Below are 22,986 nucleotides of genomic sequence, written 5' to 3'. Positions count from 1 at the left end.
TCCATGGAATGTCCTGTTGATTGACAGCTACCACATATTTGTACAGGAATTATTTGGGGGGGGGCGCTTTGTTTTCCATGATTGTAATTATTAAACATTATTTAACGATTCATTCTGATCAAGTATTAACAATAATGTTGACCCACAACGGGAAGTAACTATTAAAGTACGAAAAATTGAGCGAGATCCTTGGTTTAAAAGTCACGAGACAACAGTCACGTTTACTTTTAGCAGTAGCCACGCACACACGCGTGGGCCTGTCCTCAGACCCGGAGTATGATTGGCCAACACACGCGCGTGCACACGCACCCAAAGCTGCGCGTGTGTTGTAAGAACAACGGGAGGGACGAAAACAGGAAGTGAAAGAAAGGAATGTGGGACATCTGATTGCGCTATCAGCAACTCAACTAGAACACGATGATCCCGACACACACTCGCGCTCAACCTGGGCCACGCCCACTTCCAGGTAGGGCGTGCGTGCACACGCTTGGATTTCTTGTATATAAAACCCGTTTTAGCCTTCTTGCGCAACACTCTGAATACTGTGCGCTGGCTCCGCCCAGTGGTGAGAGGAGGAAGTGCCTCTGTTGATAGGGTCAGAGGTCAGGGTGCTGCTGTGACGTCATCACCTGTCCAGCAACCACAGTTGTTATGAATGTGCATCAGAGTAATCCGAGTAAATCTGAAACAGGCTAATATGACCACAAATGTGTTCATGAAGTCACCCATGGAAGCAAATTGTTTCAACCTTTATTAAACATAGCTTGCAAGAGATAAATATTACAAAGATATTTCCTCCAAAATTAGCTTATTTTTTTCAATCAATGCATAATTGTCAATCAACTGGCAGTATTCAAACAGCAATATTTTTTGAAGACCGTTAAATATCAAGAATGTGCAAAAAGGTTAGGATTAACCAAAACTAAAGGACTTCATTTAGCCTGTTTCTTCATTTATTTCTTCCTCCCAGAGTGGTTTCACACACAAGTGTGTGTGTACACACACACACACACACACACACAGGCCAACTAGATGTATATATGTGTGCATACACACACACAGGCCACACACACACCCGCACGCACACAGGCCAGCTGTATGTGTATATACGTGTGTGTATACACACACACAGGCCAAATAAACAGGACTTTTGCTTGTGCGGATCAGGACGACTCGTCAGGAAGGTTGCTCATGGAGTCTCTTATTTGACGTTTCCATGGGAACCTGGTGGAGCCAACATGTCACCAGGGCAGAACAGGGCAGCACATGAAGGTTGGTGATAACAAAACATGCTTGTGTGCAAAGGAATTTTAGGAGTTCTGAAAAAGAAATCCCGATGAATCTACAGGATTACCGTGGCCAAGTGGCCACGCCCTCTTTTGTGCAGCCATGTCGAAAGTGCTTGTAAATTTAATGAACTTCAGAACTTAAAGAAGAACCAGAGGAACCAGTGAGAACCTTCGTGCCCAGTTAGTCCAGAACCAAAGAACACAGTCAGGGAGGAAGATGTGAAGAGGAAAGAGAAAAAAAGAGGAAAAGGAGGGAGAAGAGGAGGAAGAATCCCAAACCTTTTGCACATGTTACACAAGAATACACAGTGATCACAAAACAAAATGACAAGCTTCACAATATTCATGGCTTTTTGTTTGTTTTTCTACACAATATACAACCATTTAATTTCTTTTTTTCAGTACAAGGGAGGAAAAACGCGTATGTACAATAATTATTACTTCAAACCTAGCAAATATTGTCATTTCTTCCATAATCAATACATTTATTTTTTTTTTTTTTTAAAACTGCAATAGAAAGAAAAGAGAAGACAACTGAGACGTCGGCAAACTGACCGGCAACTGTCAGAAAATAAACAGACTCTCTCCGTTTCTCCTTCAAATCTTCGCGATGATGGGATGGATCGGACTCCTGACGGCAGCGGCGTGATGCGGCGCGAGCGGTTCTGGATTCAACCGTGTCGAATTAGTGCAACCGAACCAAAGCAGAGTTGGGAGACGCACCGAGCTGGAGCCGGGCTAATTTAGTCGGGCGGTTTAAACAGAGAAGGCGGGAATGGTGGAGGGATATTCCAGGCTCCTCAGCCCAACGGGAATACTGCGGGAATTTCATCACGGTCGGGGAGCAACGCTTCCTGTCAGCAATGTTTTAAAACTACAATTACACTTCAAACATGCTCATTGTCAATAACGTGGGTCTAAAAGAGTCGATACCGATGACATCGACGGGCTCTTGCAGAACCAGCCAGAACCAGAACGGGCCCGTCCCTCGGCACATCTCCCAGCATCCTCTGCTCAGCCATTAGCATCCAGACCTGACCTCGCTCTCAATTGTAACATTCTCTTGAAAAGAAAAAAGGTAAAGAAAACCGGTTTTCCGATCAGAAATATGCAAAGTGCTCCTCTGGAGTGAGGTAAGTTGTGTGGCGAGCGTGCACACGATTGAACCGTTTCTCTCCCGGTAACGAAAAACATAAGAGCCACATTTTGTTTGTTCTTCTGAAGCGAAAGCATCTATACAGTCAGAAGAGTTTTCAACATGTCGGGGATAATTATCGTCTCCGGGGGCCGCGCCTCTCAGGCGCGCGCCGCCGTCTCGTTCGGAGACGCCAGGAAAAAAAAACAACCAAAGAATAAAAAAAGGAGGAGGGGCAAAACAAACAGCAAGAAAAGGAACCCAGAATTCTCCATTTCTACAGAATGGGTGGCTCTCGTCCACCTTCCAGTTCTTCCTCACGCGACAGGTGATGCCGAGAGGGGCTGCTGGGTAAAAAGTCTGTGCATAACCAAAGGGGAGGGGGAGGAGGGGCAGTGGCAGGAAGTCAGATTGAAGTGGGAGGGGAAAGTGCCCCGCCCCTGCCCTCTGCTGAAGGTGCGATCAGTCCTGATTGGTCCAGCTACAGTCGATCCTACAGGAGCTGCAACTGTAGCGGGAGCGGCTGATGTCTGAAATGAAGGGACGTGAAGGCGATGGCGGCCGTCTGGCGGGAACATTGCCGACCGGGTCGCGCGCGTTTCTCTCCTGTACACAGCGGATCGCCCGGCTCTGATCCCGGATCGGCTCAGAGCGGAACGCCGCCTCCGGCGGACGCGCGCCGTCCACCTGTGTCACCGTGGTCCTCGTTGCACTTCAAGTTAGCCAGCCAACACTTTTTACAAAAGCTTCAAATTTAAACGTTACGTTGCATAGCAACCAGAACTCACCCTGTTGATCTTCTGTTACTAGCATCAGTCACATCTGGACTTTAGAAGAGAGAGAAACCCCGACGACCGTGGCCGAAAATGAACGTCTGGAGACGGACCGCCGCTCCCCGAAGGAGAGGAGCGGCAAAATAAGGAGGAGTAAGGAACCCAAACAGGAAAAGAGCAACGACGATGATCGAGTGGGGTTAAAAACGCATCGATGAGCTGGAAACAGATGAGTTAGTGTCTCGGACCGCTGAAGGTAGGCACACGGACAGGCACTGCATGCGATGGGGGGGTGGGAGGGCTTCAGTATGCGGGGGTGGCGTCGGAGGGGGCGGGGCTCATTTCTGTCCTGTGATGGACTGCGATATGGATCGTGGTGGGATCATGTCCAACAGGTACTCTCTCTGCCGGTCCGCTAGGCTGGAGCTCTTATGGGCCCCGACCGCTGCCGGGCTCAGGTAGGCGAGATTTAACCCTGCCGAGAGACAAGCACACGCCGGGTCAAAGGTCAAAGGGGAACAGGCAACACCCGGGTCAAAGATCAAAGGGGAACAGGCAACACCCGGGTCAAAGATCAAAGGGGAATAGGCAACACCCGGGTCAAAGATCAAAGGGAAACAGGCAACACCTGGGTCAAAGATCAAAGGGAAACAGGCAACACCCGGGTCAAAGATCAGAGGGGAATAGGCAACACCCGGGTCAAAGATCAAAGGGGAAAAAGCAACACCCGGGTCAAAGATCAAGGGGGAACAGGCAACACCCGGGTCAAAGATCAAAGGGGGATATCCAATATCCGGGTCAAAGATCACGTAGGCTACCTGGGATGTTGTAGATCTGGCGGCGGCTGTCGTGCTGCAGGGAGCCGCCGCTGCCGCCGCCGCCGCCGCAGTGTTTGGCGCTGGTCATTCCCATGAGGCTGCTGGCCACGGACAGCTGGGACGCCTGGGCGAAGTTGGACAGGACACCTTGCGCGGTGTTGGACAGACCTCGCTGCAGGGACGCCTGAGGCTGCGGGGCCTGAGCAGAAACGCCGCGGCTCAGTCACGGTTACCACACACGGGCACGCAAACAGGATGTCGGGCGTTACCTGGCGGAGCGCGTGATGCCGGATCATGGTGTCGGTCTTGGAGGCGCTGGCGCCGGTCGGGCCTGAACTGGGGGACAGCGCCGCCTGCTGCTGCAGCCTCTGCTCGATCTCCTGACGTGGAGACACATGAACATTGAAGCGTGACCTTTGTGGGAGGAGCCGCCTCCCCACAGGGGAAGCAGGAAGTGATGTCACACAGGATAGAGCCCAGATGCTGACCTGCTCCTGCTGCAGCGCCTTCACAAAAGCGTTCTTCAGCCTGTTGGTGTGCTCCGCCTTCAGAGCCTTCTTCTGATTGGAGGTCATGCACTGCTCACACAGGATCCGCCCACTCTTCTCCCGTTTCCAGTGGGGGGTGAAGTCAGTTCTGCACTGGGCGCAGAAAAACGGCTCCATGCGGGTCAGATTCCCCCGGAGTTTACCTGCAGGGGCGAGTCAGGTGATCAGGCTGAACCAACGCGCGGCTGCCGTTCCAACGCGCGAGCGGCGTTCTCGAAGCGGACTCACCCTGGCTGTCCAGCACGCTCTGCACCACCTCCTCCAGACCAACCATGTAGATGAACTCGCTGTTGGCAGCGGACGGCAGGAAGTGGAGCAGAGGGGCGGGCGGTTTGGGCGGCGGTATCTCCAGCAGCGTCTTCTCCAGCTGCTTCCTGAGAGCCAGCTTAGCCGCCGCTTGGCTGCTGGCTTGGTCGGCCATGGAGCCGACGCCCCCGCTGGCCGAGCCCGACATGGTGGACGGGCTGACGGCCGAGGCTCCGCCCAGTGCCCCTGCAGCCTGCATGTGGGCCAGGGGCATGTACATGCTGCTGGAGCCTGAGCGCTGGGATGACGCCACCTGCTGGTTGGCCTGCAGAGGTGCATAATCACACATTAACTGGTTGAAGTTCTGCATCTTGGGTCCAACCTGGAGCGGGCTGAACCTGTACCTGCTGGTAGCTGACCGGACTGGTCAGACTGGAGCTGGAACGGGACATTCCCAGCTTGGAGATCCTCTGGCCCTGCAGCTGAGCAGGGTTGGGAGCGATGACCCTCTGGGACATCAGCATGGGCGGCAGGCTGGCGTTGGCCGCTGACCTGATGACGGTGTGACCCTACAGACAGCGCACGTGCAAACGCATCAGCAACACCGACACCGGCGCAACAACGCGATTAACCGACTCTCAAAATAAAAAACAGGAAAGCACATTAATGAAAGATGCAAAAGGAAAAGGTTGAACTGTTTGGACAGGTTATTCCCAGGATGGACGGCAGGGGGCAGCACTTGGTCAGCAAGCACACCAACACACAGGCGCACCAACACAGACACACACACACACGCAGCTGATGAATATTTAATTCATCCGCTCATGTAATGGAGGAGCGCAGCTACGTCACAGAAGAACAAAGACCTGCAGCGTGGAGGATCAGACGGTGAAACCCGAATGTAATGATCAGAATTAACACCCCGAACCACCGATCTGCTGTCGAACTGTGGTGACGATCAGGCCGGTCACATGATCAGCGCGCGTCTCTTCCGTTACCTGTGCCGTGCGGAGGTTCTGCGGCTCCGCGCCGTGAAGGCCCGGCCTGGGAGGAAGCTTCCCCAGGCCGGCTGAGCTGTGGATGGGCGGAGCCTGCACAGAGGAGGAAGAGTTCTGGACCACGGGGACCTGGACAGTGAGACACAGCAGATGTGCTCCGTCATCTCACACGCCACGCGTAAGTCACACCTAAACCAGAACCAGCCCCTCGTGCTACTGGTGACCAGTCACGCCAGAGCAGCGGCTCGGAGCAAAGCGCTGCGCTGCGATTGGTCGCTGCGCTCACCTTCTGGACCACGTTCTCCTTCTGCATCTGACTCTGCCGCAGCTTCTTCAGCAGCACCAGACGGGCCTCCTCCAGCCGGAGCTCCTCCCTCAGAGCTTTGATCATCTGCTGCCGCTCCTCACCCGTCTTACCCTGGAACACACACCGACACACACTCTTCAGATTTGGATTAAGACGTAATCACCCGTGTGGCGTGTTGATGAACGGTCTCAGAATTCTCCACTCAAGGAAATTCCGCTGGACTTCCTTTGGTTCTTGGAAGATGTTTCATCTCTTAAACAAGCTAAGAATACGTGTACGCGTCAGTATTTCCATCTTTATAATTGTGTGTGTGTGTGTGTGTGTGTGTGTGTGTGAGAGTTTCATCTTCTTACACCACGGACATGAAGACACTGTCCTCCTCACTTCAGGGTTCTGAACCATCACATCCTCCATGACGTGCTAAGCTAATGTAGCATAATCTGAGCTATAACCACGACCCCCAGCAGCACAGGTTCATGCAGCGTGCACAGGTCATGTGACAGGTCACGTGGCAGCACATACCTTGAACATGTCCAGGTTGGCTTTCTGCAAGCGCTCCTCGGGACGAGGGGTGGACCTGGGACTGGACGCCTCGTTGTCCGACAGAATGATGACGTCTGGAGACGGGGTTCTTCTGTCGTGGTTGACCTCCCTTCAGAGACAAACGGCAAAAACCCATCAGTGTTCCACCTCAGCCCACAAGACTGGCGGAGCCACGCCAGGCAGCAAGGAATCATGGGAAGCTGCGCGTTCCCCTAAACGTTGAACCACATTGTTATAGCGGCTCTCACCGTCTCCGTCCCGCGCTCATGTCCACAGGCTCATCCAGGATGTTCTCCTTCCCGTTCTTGCTGGTTCCACCGTGAGCACCGTGGCCTCCCAGACGCAAGCTCCCGTTCATCTTCTCCTCGTAGGACGAGCCGATGAGGCTCTGGTGGTGGTAGGCGCTGCCCCCAGGGGTCTTCCCGTCGCCCAGAGGCCCTGCCACCTCCAGGGCAGCTAGGTCGGCCAGGTCCTTCCTTTTGAGCAATGCTAGCATCTTGAGACGCTCCATGGCCTCGTGGCCCTCCATTTTGAGGCGCTTGGCCAGAGCCTCCTCTCGCTCACCGGGCGGCTCTAAACCTCGTTTTAGCAGGTTGAGTCTCAAGGCCTCCTCAGACATTCGCTCCATCCTGGAAGACGAGAAGAACGACCCGAGTGAAACCTCATCGCCCATCAACAGGACATAAAACGGCACTTTTCAGAAGAAGAACGTTCTACAGGAACCTCACACCGACCCCTTTTCGACAGACCAGGAGGAGGCCGATTGTCCTCAGAAACATATTAAAACCTTCAGCCCCATGAAGACACGAGGACCTTAACGGGAGCCTAAGCAGGTTCCCCATTAGCATTAGCATTAGAGCTAGAATTCTGACACTTCACAGGTTTCATCTAAAAACAGCTGTGGAGCTCGATCACATGTGTCTCCTTTAACCTGCAGGAGAAAATCGATCTGACCCATTTTTGAGTGGGACACGGAGAACTCCGAGATCACTGGGACGGACGTTTACGCGTCCTCAGTTGTCCAGTTTGGGTTGGATGGAAGCAGGTGCCATGGAAACGTACTGAGGGCTTCCTGTTGCCTGGCTGGTGTTTACCGTTACGTGGTCGGCCCGTTTATAATTCCTGGCCTTGTTATGACTTCATCAACTTCCTGTTGGCAGATTATTGACAGGTCATTATTGACCGAATATTATGAACCAATTATTGCTTGACCCTCCCACACACATACAGCTAACCTAGCAGGTTTAAACACACACACACACACACACACACACACACACACACACATTTGTGACGCACTCACACACCACCTCTGGCAGGCTGTGGTTACACACTACCTTTACATAATACAATGACTCTTTTTGGATGCCTGCTGCACAAGTCACATATTCTCTCTCCTTACCCACGCCCTCAGCTCCATAGCCCCGCCCCCGCACCACACACACACACACACACACACACACACACACACAGTCTCACTGTGGGCACTCTGCCAGGAGAAAACAATAAACGGAAACCTATGGTGAGACAGATGTGGGAAATGGAACGCTCCACAGCAGAGAGAGAATACAGCGCCACCTTGAGGCAGAACAGGCCGTGTGCTACAGTCAGACATCACCATGACCACCAGCACAAACCAGCTGATAGATGCTGTCCAGACATTCTGCAACATTCCAACCTTCTCCTGCTCCAGCCACAAAGAAATCCTTTCTTATCCCCAACACACACACACACACACACACACACACACACACACACACACAGTAAAAATAAACACATACTTACTCAGAGGCCCCTTAAATCTAACCAGAGTTGAGGTTTGTACATTTTACACCAGCCAATCAGGAGAGGATCTGCATGTGCAGGCATGTGTGCACAAATATGAGTGAGTGAGTGAGTGAGTGAGTGAGTGAGTGAGTGAGTGAGTGAGTGAGTGAGTGAGTGAGTGAGTGAGTGAGTGATGAGAGCTAAGATAGAGAGTAAGATAAATAAAATACAGTGAGAGTGCACATTTTTTCTCCATCTTGAACTATTCTCTTTTGTGTGTGTGTGTGCGCGCATGTGTGTGTGTGTGTGTGTGGTTGGAGTGGGGGGACGGCAGCTCTCTCCTGAAATCATGCCAACTCTTAATTCCCTCTTCCCATCCCCCATCTCACACACACACACCACACACACACTCAGTATGCACGGAGCCGTCGATCAGATACTAAAATGTCTCCACCACAGCGACCCCCCCCCCCCCCCCCCCCCCACCGGATTACCACCAGGTTAACAGCACTGTGGTCAGCTGACCGTGTTGGTAGCTGCTCTGAGGAATCTGCTGCTCATTTCACGCATGATCTGCATCATGACAATTCATTTGGCCGATGAGGTCCGGTCCCCCCAGTGCCTCTTATCCACTCCTGCTCATTTTCATATTAAGAAACTACAAACACTCTGAGTTTATCTGTATTTGTGGGGTTTACTGGGAGCCTTGTGCCTATCCTGACGCCCCCCCCTTCGTCACTGAAACACAAATAAATTAATCCCAAAGCCAAAATGGTGGCATGGACGCAAGATGGCAGCCACGAGACAAAGCTGGCAGGACGCTGAACTTCAGGGAGGCCTCCTCAGATTCTCCCTCCATAAGATCAGAGCGGATTAAATCACAACAGATGTGATCTGTAATTTTCTGCCCCAGAAGAATGGAGCACGGGTCCCGGAGCGCGTCCAGCCTCAGACGCCGCCGCCGTTAACGTTCAGATTAACCTCCGAAATGACACATTTGGGGCTCAATTTCCACCCCCAAAATCAGGAGACCTCCTCCGGATCTCCTCCGAGGTTTCATCTCAACAATCCACCTGACGGTAAACAAAGGCCGCCGAGACCTCCCCAACAAGCTCATCGCCCCCTAGTGGTCAGCTGCAGGACTTAAAGGCAGCAGGCAAACCGAGGTCTCCTCAGGCAACGTTCCATCACCTCCATTCCTACTGGGTTTTCCTCCAGGGCAGGAAGCATTTATGCTAGCTGTAGCTGTGATGCTAACATGTCCATGTGTGTGCGCACGCGTGCACACACTCTCTTTCTCACACGCGCGCACACACACACACACAGAACCAAAATGTTGGGTCTGGGCAGTTTTTGGCACTAATGAGGCCAATCAGAATGGAGCCCATAGCAACAGGGCTGTAATTGGTTGTGCGGCGCCGCTCCGGAGCTCACGGTCGTGGGATGCAGATGAAGAGCCAATGGGAATTGAGCAAACTGTTTTCTTGTTGTGAAATTGATTGGTGCATTGACTCCGCGCAGAAAGTCACATCCAACAGAGCTGTGGTGTGATTTAACCCCCCCCCCCCCCCACCCACCCCCACACACACACACACACGCCCCTCTACTACCAGTGAAAGAGCACAGCAACACACACCTTCCACCTTCCACACAGACACAACATGGCTCTTTATTAAATGAGACAACAGCTCATTGTGGGCGTTGCCATGACAACCGGTCGTCTATTTTTAATCCGTGCCACTAATCAATTCCTGTTCTGCTGTCGCCCAAAGGGGTGGGGGTGTGCACGTGAGGATGGCGGGTACTGATGGGAGGGGATGAAGGGCAGGGGCAGGGGCAAAGGGTAGGAGGAAGAAGAGGAGGAGGAGGAGGAGTGCAGGAAACAAAGAACATCAGAAACTAAATCGAGGATTCATCTCCACACCTCCACCTCCAGCAGACATCAACCAGCACCGTACAGGACGATGTCGTGAACAAAGCCAATTATTCCTCCAACATCAGGAAAATACAGTCGATCCATCTTTAATCTGGACACAAACACAGATGATCTGGTGGAACCCGACCAGCAAACACTGATTTACCAATCTTAATTGGTCCACTAATCAGAATCCGCTCAATGTCTAAGGTGACATCTTCACCTGGATCCCTTCAGGTTCACCCAGCATGCAGTCTTCTAATCACCTGGAATCAACGTCTAGAAGAACGACGCCTCGACGCCAGCTAACGGGAGCAACATTCAACATCCACAAACCTGAAGCGCGACAAAATCCCATGTTGAAGAAGTGCTGCAGCCTGGAAGACGCGCTTCAGCACGCTAGCTAACAGGCAACTCTAGCTGAGATTCACGTTAGCTAACAGCTAAGATGCCCACAATTCAGATCTGCTGCTGCTTGGTCATGAAATGGGTCACAGGAGGATCTGAGGCTACATGAACGGATCACTTTGGGGAATTTCAGTCCGGTCTAAAGGATCAAGAAACAAGTTCTGCTGGGCTACTTCTACAAGCTCTACTGTACCCATTTTTAAGTTGTTTTACTACTGAAACGATTTAAATTATTTTGATCTATCGCGTGTTTTAGCATAAAAGCAGTAATTAATTTGCATTTATAATTAAAGTTACTGTTTATATCTATAGCTGTAAGTGTGTTTTGCTGGCCAGGTTGCTCTTGAAAAAGAGATTTTAACATCAATGAGGCTTTTAAATGGTTAAATAAAGGATTGATGAATTGAGATTTGGCCAACTCAGTGTTAATTTTACCAGCCTTTCAAGGACGGTTTCATGAGTTTAAACAGCTTTTTCTTGACTGATATTTCAGGTATGGAACAGATGGTCAGGGTGTCCTCACAAACACACAAAACACACTGTGGAGTGTTAACAGGACCCATGTTGTTGATAAGAAAAAGATGTGTTTTGTAGGAGAATGAAGCAGAAGAGTTAAAAAAATGTGCGTGGAAAATTAACGCCAATTTTTATTTTCGCATCCAGACATGAAAACAGAAGCAGTGACACGAGTGTAAACTGCGATTATGCTTTAATATGCATCTGTGAGTGGTCAGACGTAACCCAGCGAGACGACGAGCCAGGCTGGGGGGGGGGGGGGGGCACCAGGCCGACTGTTTTCAGAGCAGAAAAAAAAAAAAAAAATGTCTTCCTTCAGAAGTTGGCGGCTTGACAAGAAAAGACTGAGTGTAGAACTTCAGACCACAGGGTGGGGCAAACTGTTCCACCAGCCAGAGCAGAAAAAAGAAAACAGCGGGAAGGAGAGACATTTAGAGCGAGCGCAGAGCGCAGAGGTAGAACACACGTCTTAAAATGGGGCCCGATGTGGCAGCCGGCCATCGAACAGCTCACACCGACCAGTACAACCAGAAGACCTCACAGGGGTAAAAGGAGATCGTCCCCAACCCCGTCGGCAACGCTGTCTCGCTGCTTCTGTCCAAACTGACACAACAACAATGTGACGCCAGAACTCTGCTCCAGTTTATGGCCACATTCACCTCCACCGTCCTGACTGTAACCCCCAGGCCTGACTGTAACCCCCACGTTCTGACTGTAACCCCCAGTCCTGACTGTAAACCCCCAGGCCTGACTGTAACCCACCACCGTTCTGACTGTAACCCCCCAGTCCTGACTGTAACCCCCAGGCCTGACTGTACCCCCCACCGTTCTGACTGTAACCCTCCAGTCCTGACTGTAACCCCCCAGTCCTGACTGTAAACCCCCCAGTCCTGACTGTAACCCCCCAGTCCTGACTGCAACCCTCCAGTCCTGACTGTAACCCTCCAGTCCTGACTGTAACCCCCCAGTCCTGACTGCAACCCTCCAGTCCTGACTGTAACCCTCCAGTCCTGACTGTAACCCCCCACCGTTCTGACTGTAACCCCCAGTCCTGACTGTAACCCACCACCGTTCTGACTGTAACCCCCAGTCCTGACTGTAACCCTCCAGTCCTGACTGTAACCCCCCACCGTTCTGACTGTAACCCTCCAGTCCTGACTGTAACCCTCCAGTCCTGACTGTAAACCTCCACCGTTCTGACTGTAACCCTCCAGTCCTGACTGTAACCCTCCACCATCCTGACTGTAACCATCCAGACCTGACTGTAACCTCCACCATCCTGACTGTAACCTCCAGTCCTGACTGTAACTCCACCGTTCTGACTGTAACCCCCAGTCCTGACTGTAACCCTCCACCGTTCTGACTGTAACCTCCAGTCCTGACTGTAACCCCCCAGTCCTGACTGTAACCCTCCACTGTTCTGACTGTAACCCCCCAGTCCTGACTGTAAACCCCCCAGTCCTGACTGTAACCCCCAGTCCTGACTGCAACCCTCCAGTCCTGACTGTAACCCTCCAGTCCTGACTGTAAACCTCCACCGTTCTGACTGTAACCCTCCAGTCCTGACTGTAACCTCCAGTCCTGACTGTAACCCTCCACCATCCTGACTGTAACCCTCCACCGTTCTGACTGTAACCCCCAGTCCTGACTGTAACCCTCCACCGTTCTGACTGTAACCCTCCAGTCCTGACTGTAACCCCCCAGTCCTGACTGTAACCCTCCACTGTTCTGACTGTAACCCTCCAGTCCTGACTGTAACCCCCCAGTCCTGACTGTAACCTCCACCGTTCTGACTGTAACCCTCCAGTCCTGACTGTAACCCTCCACCGTTCTGACTGTAACCCCCAGTCCTGACTGCAACCCTCCACCGTTCTGACTGTAACCCTCCAGTCCTGACTGTAACCCTCCAGTCCTGACTGTAACCCCCCAGTCCTGACTGTAACCCCCCAGTCCTGACTGTAACCCTCCACCGTCCTGACTGTAACCCACCACCATCCTGACTGTAACCCCCCAGCCCTGACAAATGGAGCACCGTTTATTAGAATGTGAAGCAAGTTCATCAATACAGACACATCAAATCAGGTAAGAGTTCAGACGCACACCATCTGTCACACATATGAGGCCTGCTGTCTGACTGTAGGTCCCCTGACTCTAAGCCAACTCACTCACTAGGCAGACTAACTGTAGGGCCATTGATTGACTGTAGACCTGCTAACTAACTGTAGGCAGACTATCTGACTGTAGACTAACTACCTGTAGGCCCACTGACTGTAGGCTCACTGCCTGTAGGCCTACCGACTGACTGTAGGGCCTGCTGACTGTCTGCTGATTTCGCAGATTCCCGTTTGCACCTGAAGCAGCGCGTGATTTAGCATGTCTGAGCTACATCGCGGAGAAAAGTGGTCCCAGTTAGAGAAGCACGTGATGGGGTGAATATTGCCAACATTCCTCAGGACCATGAGATTTTCCTGAGATCACCTCCTTTCATACATGTGATGGCCAGCAGATGTGATCACGGCTTCTACAGCCGAAGCGTTTCCTTCACAGCCTCCCACCGTAGTCGTGGTGACCTTGCGCTGTACCTGCTGAACGCAGCTTTGATTTCAACATGGCTGCTTCGCTGGCTGGACGAGTCCTGCTGCCACCTTCCAAACTCCTCCTCCACTCACTCCTCACACACTCAGCCTCATTCTGCTGGGAAAATCCCTCTTTATTGGTTATAAGCAGCACAGACTCGAACACGGACTGTCTGAGAGCTTGATGAAGGTGCAGCGACACCACGGGTCTGCACACCCGCTAACGCGTGAACCACCATCATTAGGATTTTCTTCTGTACCAACACAAGTGAAAGATTCTTCCTGCTGTGAGTGACACCTAACAGGGGACAGACGCTGTCACAACACCTAAACCTGTGGATGACGCTGGTCACACGACCGTGCTGAGACCATCCATCAATGATCTCCAACTCTTTAATGTCTTTCACTCATTAACAAGCATTAGCATGTTGTTCTGCTGGTACTTCCCACACACCCCCGCAGCTAAAAATACACCAGAGAAGAGCTTCAACATCCAGGCAAATACACTCGGATCACAACCAGAGACACCAGCACTTTCTCACCAGTCACTCCATCAAAAGGACTGTTCTACCAGGGAGGAAGCAGACGAGGACGTAAGGTAAGGACGGACGTCCATGTCCAAATGAGGCAGAAACACGTGGTGACCTGAAACGCACAACATATCAACGGCAGAAGACACAGGCCCAAGCTCACCATAGGGGTCGCACACTTCTTCAGAACCTGGATCTGGACCAGACCTGCTGCACCGTTAACATCAGAATCGGATCTTTAGCTGCTAAATGGACCAACGGGTTTCAATGATCAGAACGGGCCGTCGCTCTTCTGCCCGATTCTTCTACGCAGACGTCACAGAGACTCACTGGATCGCTATCGATATTGGATCTGCGGTTGGTGTTGATGCCCAGAACCCGATGAGGGGGGGGTCTCCAACAGTCTGGGACCCCCGCCAAACATCAGCGCTGAAATCGCCCCCCTCGATTAGGCTTGATCATTGCTGATCAACCGCTGACAGATTGTTGGAGCTGCTTTGTCAGACTTGGTTCCTTAAAGGCCTTCAGACAAATGTCAACTTATCAGATCCATTACACACACACACACACACACACACACACACAAATACACACCTGATGTTGGATAAAGCCATGGAAAATGAAGGGATGGAACAGAAAAGCCTTTTCTCCAATAAAATGAACTGACAGCTGGGTCGTACGACTGCTCGCAGGGTAACAGTTGATGTGTGAGACAACAGTTGACCCCGTCCCCGTGTCCCCGTGTCCCCGTGTCGGGGGACCCAGCAGGACGAAAGGGTGATTGACAGCAGAGAGGTGAGAAGATCCGTGATGGAGCAGCAACAACTGTCAGGTCAGCCAGCTGCAGCTGATCCTGAATCAGCTCCAGTCCCACACAGTGGCAGCATTCATGTGGATTCATCTGCATGTGACTCATGAAAAAGTCCGAGCCGACACGCCAGTTTACTGCAGAATAATCAGGCAGCACATTAAATATTGATTATCGGTCTCCATCGTCGTCGACTAAACAAGCCGGCCTGGAGCGGCCCAGCAGCCGGGGCCCCACGGTCCAGCCGCTGTCAGGCAGCCATTAGGTGCATATGGAGCCACTTGGGGCTTTACGTAAATGGCTGATGCATTTGGAATTTTTCCTCCTAATTGCTGGGAGCCATCGGCACCCCCGGCCTCCTCCCCGCGCCTCTGCGCGCAGCTCAGCCGCGACAAAAGCCTCTTTTAACGGAACCCGTCGGTTAAAACGAATATTACGGAGCATGTTTGGGCCCCCCCAGCCTCTTTCCTTAGTCCGACTTAACCCCCAGAGACTCCGGATCAAACAATGAAAGGGAGCGCAGCCGTTGGTACCACCGTAAAATCACAACATGTCTGTGGTTCGGGACAAAAGGCGGCGTGTTATCAAAATGATCATCCATGTTTGAGCCGCGACCCCCCCCACCTTCAGCCGTGAAGAACTCTTGGATTCGACGGCTGCTGCTCGCCAACATGTCAGCCTGCATCACAAACAGCGACGCGAAGCGCCTCTATTGTCTCCCATCGATCCACCGGCAGCACAAACACTCCGCAGCCCGCCGCCGATCCAGGCCGCCGCCGCCGCCTCCCGGGCAGCCCCCGCCGGGCCGGGGCCCCGCGCACAGCCTCGGACTCACCTGGATCTGCTCTCGGCTCGGTGTACCGTCTCCGGGTTCACGGTCCGGTCCTGACGCGCTGCAGCGGATCCTCACCACCAGTCCCCGGCACCGGCAGGCGGCACTGACGCGCTCATTGGGCCTCGGCGGACGCTCGCCCCCTCAGCGCGGCCAGACAGGCCGCTGATTGGTCCGACCGCCGCTCCGTGAAGCCCAGACAGACGCCTCATTGGCTGCTCCGCTCCCCATCGCGTCCAGACAGCGAGCTGATTGGTCGTTGGGCCCGGGGCGCTGGTACCTGATTGGACGCTCATTTCCGCGGCGAAGACAAGCGGCGTCGTGATTGGCTGCCGTCAGTGTTGTTGTCTGTGTCTGGATGGAGCCATGTTAACTCCTCAGGGGCGAAAGGAAACGATTTGTTCGCTTACACTGAATTAACCGCGTAGACCCCGAACGTCCGGATGAATTCCGAATTCCCGATGATCATCTTTACACGTTCCAGATGGTTATTGTTTGTTGCGGCTTATGACGGGGACGGTCACGTGTCACTGTCCAAAATCCCCCAGTGCCCCATGCCCGCTTATGCAAATGCCTTCATCATGGATCGATAACGATATCGGTGCCGTTGTTTCAATAAAATAATGTTATATAGTGTAATCTGAAAGATATTTGCTTGAATTATCCGTAGCACTTAAAAAAATGTGACACGTTTGTCAGAAAACTGGTTTAAATGTGGAGTTTACAGGTGATAATTCATCACAAACGTATCGATGGAGTGCGAGTCCTGAAGACCACTGTCCCAGCAGTTTCAGCTCCTCAACACCAAAATTGCCATCTTCAATGTTGTCCTAAAGAAGTTGTCACTCCCCGGTGACCGTACACTGTTCCTCATTAGGGGCTACCAACAGCTGGCGTTGCAGCATACCGTGTCTGGGGTCCCTCAAGGAAGTGTGATGGGGCCCCTCTTCTTCGCTCTCCTGACCCACAACTGCACACCAGCAAACATCCTGCTCAGGTTCTTGGATGAGATGAGTGTCAGCCAGCACCTCTACCTCCTTCACAAGCGGAGGAGAGCCGGAGCCCTGACCCCCATCACGAGCACCTTAGAGAGGAACCACTGAGCATCAGCCTGTATGGATCCAGCACAGCGTTTCTTTGTTTTTTTTAAAATTTGTTTGTCTGTTTATTTGTTCGTTTGTTTGCAAATGAAGTCAAACATCTCCGAAAGGTCCTAATGAGAATTTCAGTAAATGTTGATAATAGGCCAAGGAAGAGCTACATGATGTAGCTTTGTATTACCGAAGAAGTAGACGAAAAAGATAAAGAAGAAGAAGACGTTCTTGACTCTATAACAATCATCTCAAACTGAGCCGCTGGCTTTGCTGCTTCTGTTGGAGAACCTGACCTGGCAGCTTTTACTGGCGGGGAAGCCTTATTTTATTTCTGTGATTTCATTTTACAAGCATAGTTTTTTTTAAATACATTTTTACAATATATTTTTTTTAAACAAATTCTAAAGTTTGATGCTCTGATGGAGAAATATGGACACAATTTATTTCTCATTTTGGTTGTTTTCCTCAAGTAAGTCGTTGTATTGATAGTTATATTTCTAAAAATTACGACTAAGGAGCTTTATATTTTAAAGAGTGGTTTGAGTTTGACAAGAAAAACTACAGTTGACCACAGTGTTCATGTAATGCATAGCACAGAACGCCAGTTACAGTTACAATCTAATATCTAATAGTATAATAGGGCAATATAACTACTGAATTACACACCAGCAGATACAGCGCTGTGGTTTCTGTTGGTTACCATGGAGATGGCACCATCTATTGGTCATTGATGGTTTGAAACCAGGCTACGAAATGTGTATTTGTCAATAACCAGGATTAATCATTTTATTTAACGAGTGAGACGAACATAATGAGGTAATTTAAATGACCTTTATTGATTTTACTGGATCGTCTGTAAATCATTAATACGTCATTATTATCTGATGTTTTGCTTTATTAAACATTTACAGTTACTGAGACTGGTTTTCTACTATCTATAGTATCTAAAACTATTACTGCTGCAGTAACTATCCTAACTACCCACCCCACCGCCCACACACACGCACACACACACCTCTGCAACAACAGCTCTGACGTCATACTCCCTAATTAACCAATCAGCAGTGTTCCTTGCGGCTCCGGGTTCATCCACGATGGACTAAATGGTCTTGAGAAGGGCAGATGTTTGATCCGAACACATTATGGTTGATCGATCCTGTGGATGGATCCTGTGGATGGATGGTGATCAGGTGAAGGACAGACGAGCGGGAAACCAAAGTCTCCAGGACGCGGATGATTCCGAGTGTTCATCTCTTCCTTAAGCCTAAGAGTCCTGGAGCCCCTGCGGACCCTCCAGGTAAAGACACTGCGGATCTGCCCAGCATCGATGCGTGATCAACTGATATCTAGTGAGCGTGTGCGTGTGTATGCGTCGATGATTTCGGGGGAAGTGATACCCTCCCCCTCCCCGTGATGTGAGCAAGTGATAAAAAAGGAGGAAAATCGGTGAAGGTCGGAAGAAGAATCACGACACTGCGTCAAAGCAGGTTCGGTTCTTCATTTTAGCTCCAACCGGATTCAGCGCTTTGACGCATTGGCTCATGAATGAATTCAGCCGGCAGGGGGCGCCATCGGCCCGCCCGGGGGCTCTAAAGCGTGGCTCTATCAGTGGACGCAACAAACGCTCGACCTCCGGGGCTGAGAAAAACTACTGCGCATGCTCCGTAGCCCCATCGGGGCCGAGATTGCGTAGTAGCGTTTCCAAAAAGCGCGCCAAACTACTGCTCGGGTTCCCCCGGCATCACTCGACAGTTTCCGTGGGTTGTATTATAATATATGATAATTTAACAAAAAAAAATGGCAAAAAAACTAATATCAAACAGGGAGGTATTTCTGTTAGAGGTGTTAATCTGTGGAAGATGAATGAAGTAATAAAATAATGAACGTTGTTAGTTGACAGCACGTTGTTAATTGACAGTATGTTGTTGGACAGCACGTTGTTTGTTGGTAGCATGATGTTTGATAGTATGTTGACAGTGTTGATTGTTGGCTGATTTCTCTATATAAATTTGGCCTTATTGCTTGGTTGACGTCACTGTTCCTTGTGTGACACCACTCTGTGACATCACTTTGTTTTCAGGATGTCCAGAAATGTGTCCATTCTTCTTCCTCCTTCTCCGTCTTCTCCATCGTGGGAGGTTCCATCCTTCTCTGTGGCAGCACAATGCCGCGTTGCCACCACCTTGGTGCTTTTTGTGTTTGCTGCAGTGAGCAACTCGGCGGTCCTGATCAGCGTGTTTTGGGGCCGCGGTTACCGCCTTGGCGCTCACCTGCGGCCAGTCATCGCCAGTCTGGCAGCAGCAGACCTGATGATGAGCTTCATCGTGATGCCGCTGGACGCCGTGTGGAACATTACAGTGCAGTGGTACGCTGGCGACATCATGTGCAAGCTGATGTGTTTTCTTAAGCTGTTTGCGATGCACTCGGCGGCCTTCATCTTGGTCGTGGTCAGTCTGGACCGCTACCGGGCGATCCTCCATCCACTGGACTCTCTGGATGCTGGAACGAGGAACAGACGCATGCTGGCAGTGGCGTGGAGTCTGAGCATGCTGCTGGCGTCTCCGCAGGTACGCGGCACTCTCCACCCAGATTAAACGTGAAAACTATGAATTACGACAATCATTTTTAATTGCATCCTGTATAAAATGGTATATAATTCATCCATCAACATTATTGATTGACAGAGCCAACATTAGACCAGCTGAGCTCTCAGCTGTCAGGCTTAATTCCTACGCTTGAAAGCACATGATACCAGTTACCAGATCCAAACACATTCCAGTTTTCGGGTCCATCCACAATGTAATGTGCCGCTGAAGGAGGGAGCACCGCCAGCCTGATCTGTCACTGATTGGCTGATACGACGACAAAAGGAGGCGAGAGACGAGTTGAACCTCTGGCAGGACACAAACTGATCCGTGAGCAACCTAACATTAGTGATCTTGAACACACATCTTTCCCATGATGCAGCTGGGCACGAACAAAACAAGACTCAGAAACACACACAGACAGACAGGCACACACATACACACACACCCTGTATTTCTATCTCTGTGAGGACTTTCATTGGGATAAATCTTAACCCAGCTCCTAACGTTAACATCACAACTAACCATAACCCAATGCAAACTTTAACATTAAAACCAAATCTTAACCCTCAAACAGTCTTTTGAAATGTGAGGAACAGCCAAAATGTCCTCACTTTGCTAGTAGAATGAGGATTTATGGGTAATCAAGCTGCCAGACTGGATCCCTACATTAACAGGAGATCTTGGACAGATATGATGTTGCTCATCCATTCTTGTGGTGGTTGTGTGTATTCCTGTGCAGTTTTCTTCTTTGATCCATAAGTATGAGTTATGGAATCACGAAGATTCTTCCTCGTCCCTCGTAGACAACTTTAATTTACATATTTCTGCCATATGAACTTGATTCTGAGATGCATTAAAATGTCTTTAATGCTCCAGTCAAAGAACCTGTGTGTGTTCTTTGGTTTTTATTACGTTTTATTACGTAATATAACATGTGAGCACTGCTGTTTAACTGTGACCGCATCAGTCATCCTTCATTTCTGGCTCTCTTCATCCTCAGCTGTTCATCTTTCGGGCCATTAAAGCTGAAGGAGTGGACTTCACTCAGTGTGTGACCCATGGAAGTTTCCTGTATCTGTGGCAGGAGACAACATACAACATGTTTCACTTTGTCACGCTGTACGTCTTCCCGCTGCTTGTCATGATTTTCTGCTACACCCGCATCTTTACCAAGATCAATGGGCAGATCCACAAGAACAAAGGTGTGTGAGTCACCTGTATCACAGAACAGAAACTGCAATGTTCATCGGCAGTCTGGAGCAACAATACAACAATCTCCCACTTCCAGAGAGTTGTACCGGTAACCTTGACAACAGGAATGGCTGTAGAAGGCTGTAGAAGCTTATTTCTGTTAAATATCAGAGGCTGACTTCATTGAGCCAGGTGGTTTTAGCCCCAATGTTAACTAAGCTAATAAAGACTACAGCTAAATATGGGAGTTTTAACCTTCAGAAGCTACAGGATAAATGCTGACTATGAACATTTGTTGTGAAACAAATGGCTCATGGCGATCTTGAGCTGAATTTTCTTTGTTTTGTGCAGATAATGAAAACTGCCTGAGACGCAGCGGAAGAGACGTTATCCCTAAAGCCCGGATGAAGACCCTCAAGATGTCTGTGGTGATTGTTAGCTCATTTGTCATCTGTTGGACCCCGTATTACCTGCTGGGGATCTGGTACTGGTTTCACCCCGCTATGATCCAGCACACGCCAGAGTACGTTCACCACATGCTATTTGTGTTTGGAAACTTGAACACGTGCTGCGACCCAATCATCTACGGGTTCTACACACCATCCTTTCGGGCTGATCTGGCTGATGTAATGGCGTGCTGCTGTGGGCACAGGGCGGCCGATGCCTCGCCGCGCTCGGTGGATCGTTTGTCCGCTCCAGTTGGTGGAGCTGCCATGGAGATGGAGTCAGACCTGAGCTCGAACCAGCAGAGTGGGAACGCAGGCTAAGATTTTAGCTTAGCTTTGGATCATTGTCTCCAAAGTTTGTTCTGAACATCTGCATTTTCCTGTCAGATCTATTTCTTTATCTGATGAGGAGGAAATAAAGGTATTGTAGTTCAGGACAGGTGGAGACAAATGAGATCCACACATTTCAAATTTGTTTGTTGACCGCGTCCTCCCTTTAAGGGTCACAGGGCCCTATGTGAGCATTTGTGGGTTAAGTATCTTCCTCAAGGTCACCTTGACCGTGCTCTGAAGGAGTTCTGGCTTAAACCAAGAAACCTCTGCTTCTCAGCCCAACAGACTGAGCTACAACTGCTCACAGTTCAAATTCATCCGAGAAAACCAAGCAAAAGACACAGCATCATCGTCAACACCCAGACTCCATTGATGGCCTCAATTAGGACCCTTGATCAGGACCCTCGATCAGGACCCTCGATCAGGACCCTTGATCAGGACCCTCGATCAGGACCCTTGATCAGGACCCTCGATCAGGACCCTCGATCAGGACCCTCGATCAGGACCCTCGATCAGGGGCCACAGCTGAAAAATGTACCGGATAAATTCCATCATTCTGGAGTGAGGATGTAAAGATAACTCACGGAGGAAGATGTAAATATATGCTTTAACCCTTCAGGAACTGAATCATGTTGTGCATCTTTGATCAGTGTATTGATTAAACTTACTGGTGACACTTCTCACTGGTCTGAACTGGTCTTATGAGACCAGTAAGTTAACCTTCTTTTACATGATGGTTAAAAAAAGAACTACTTGTCCTTTGCCTGGTTGTTGATTGTGACAGACAAGAGTTTGTTGATCAAATTCTATGGTTAATATTTAGTGTGTGTAATATGTATGTAATTACACAGATATAAGCACATGCAGTGGTGGCGTTGAAACCCTCATTTTAATAAATATACATATGTTGATCAGGATTTTTTTGTTTTGTTTGATTAATTCACCCAACAAAGGTGATGAAGAGGATGGTGAATGGGTGTGGAGGGTGGAAGCATCACCATGTTTATGTAGAAGATGAATTATTAACCAGCCTGAAGACCTGTTCATTCAGAAAAATGTCTTTATTTGGTGGAGTCAAAATCAGAGCTGCAGAGGTCAAGAAAGGAAACTTCATTCCAACATTCAGTTAGGAAAAATATGCAATATTGTAATATTTAATCATGACAAAGAACGAATGCCGAAATAAATAAACCTAAAATATCAACGTAGTCGTTCACACAACAGATGCACCTAATTACAGGTAACAACAGGTAGTCTCATCACCTGTAACTGCTGTAAAGTGGAGTTAATGGAACTCATTTCCTTCCTATCGCGTGTGTGTGGGG

At 50.2% G+C, this 22,986-nt stretch overlaps 2 protein-coding genes across 3 annotated transcripts; one reads left to right on the top strand and one right to left on the bottom strand.

Moving 5' to 3' along the window:
• Positions 1-728: 728 nt before the first annotated feature.
• gatad2b (GATA zinc finger domain containing 2B) lies at positions 729-16,172 on the bottom strand. Of its 2 annotated transcripts, none has more exons than XM_057020276.1 (11): positions 16,013-16,172; positions 6,906-7,286; positions 6,637-6,766; positions 6,094-6,225; positions 5,808-5,936; positions 5,214-5,378; positions 4,792-5,134; positions 4,504-4,706; positions 4,285-4,395; positions 4,016-4,214; positions 729-3,672 (listed from the first exon to the last, which is right to left on the bottom strand). In XM_057020276.1, the coding sequence occupies exons 2-11, from the start codon at positions 7,283-7,285 to the stop codon at positions 3,536-3,538; spliced, it is 1,929 nt and encodes a 642-aa protein (XP_056876256.1). In that variant the 5' UTR covers position 7,286; positions 16,013-16,172; the 3' UTR covers positions 729-3,535. The 2 variants fall into 2 exon arrangements, with proteins under 2 accessions (XP_056876256.1, XP_056876257.1); XM_057020277.1 differs by having other exon boundaries at positions 15,802-16,072.
• A 1,933-nt stretch (positions 16,173-18,105) lies between these two features.
• On the top strand, positions 18,106-22,578 carry LOC130517994 (gonadotropin-releasing hormone II receptor-like). Its single transcript, XM_057020272.1, has 4 exons — positions 18,106-18,400; positions 19,184-19,670; positions 20,692-20,893; positions 21,234-22,578. Exons 2-4 carry the CDS (start codon positions 19,185-19,187, stop codon positions 21,647-21,649), a joined length of 1,104 nt encoding a protein of 367 aa, XP_056876252.1. The 5' UTR covers positions 18,106-18,400; position 19,184; the 3' UTR covers positions 21,650-22,578.
• The last annotated feature ends 408 nt before the right edge of the window (positions 22,579-22,986 follow it).

This window comes from Takifugu flavidus, chromosome 21, assembly GCF_003711565.1.
Source record: "Takifugu flavidus isolate HTHZ2018 chromosome 21, ASM371156v2, whole genome shotgun sequence".
NCBI classification, from domain to species: Eukaryota; Metazoa; Chordata; class Actinopteri; order Tetraodontiformes; family Tetraodontidae; genus Takifugu; species Takifugu flavidus.
The sequence above is the reverse complement of the archived record's forward strand: the minus strand, read 5'-3'. Positions and strand labels throughout refer to the sequence as shown.

Coding starts and splice junctions, on each gene's coding strand:
- LOC130517994 (XM_057020272.1), top strand. CDS start 19,185: ATGTCCAGAAATGTGTCCATTCTTCTTCCTCCTTCTCCGTCTTCTCCA. Junction 19,671..20,691: donor TGCTGCTGGCGTCTCCGCAG/GTACGCGGCACT, acceptor CTTCATCCTCAG/CTGTTCATCTTTCGGGCCAT. Junction 20,894..21,233: donor GCAGATCCACAAGAACAAAG/GTGTGTGAGTCA, acceptor TGTTTTGTGCAG/ATAATGAAAACTGCCTGAGA.
- gatad2b (XM_057020276.1), bottom strand. CDS start 7,285: ATGGAGCGAATGTCTGAGGAGGCCTTGAGACTCAACCTGCTAAAACGA. Junction 5,937..6,093: donor AGGAGAACGTGGTCCAGAAG/GTGAGCGCAGCG, acceptor CTCACTGTCCAG/GTCCCCGTGGTCCAGAACTC. Junction 3,673..4,015: donor CCAGATCTACAACATCCCAG/GTAGCCTACGTG, acceptor GTCTCTCGGCAG/GGTTAAATCTCGCCTACCTG.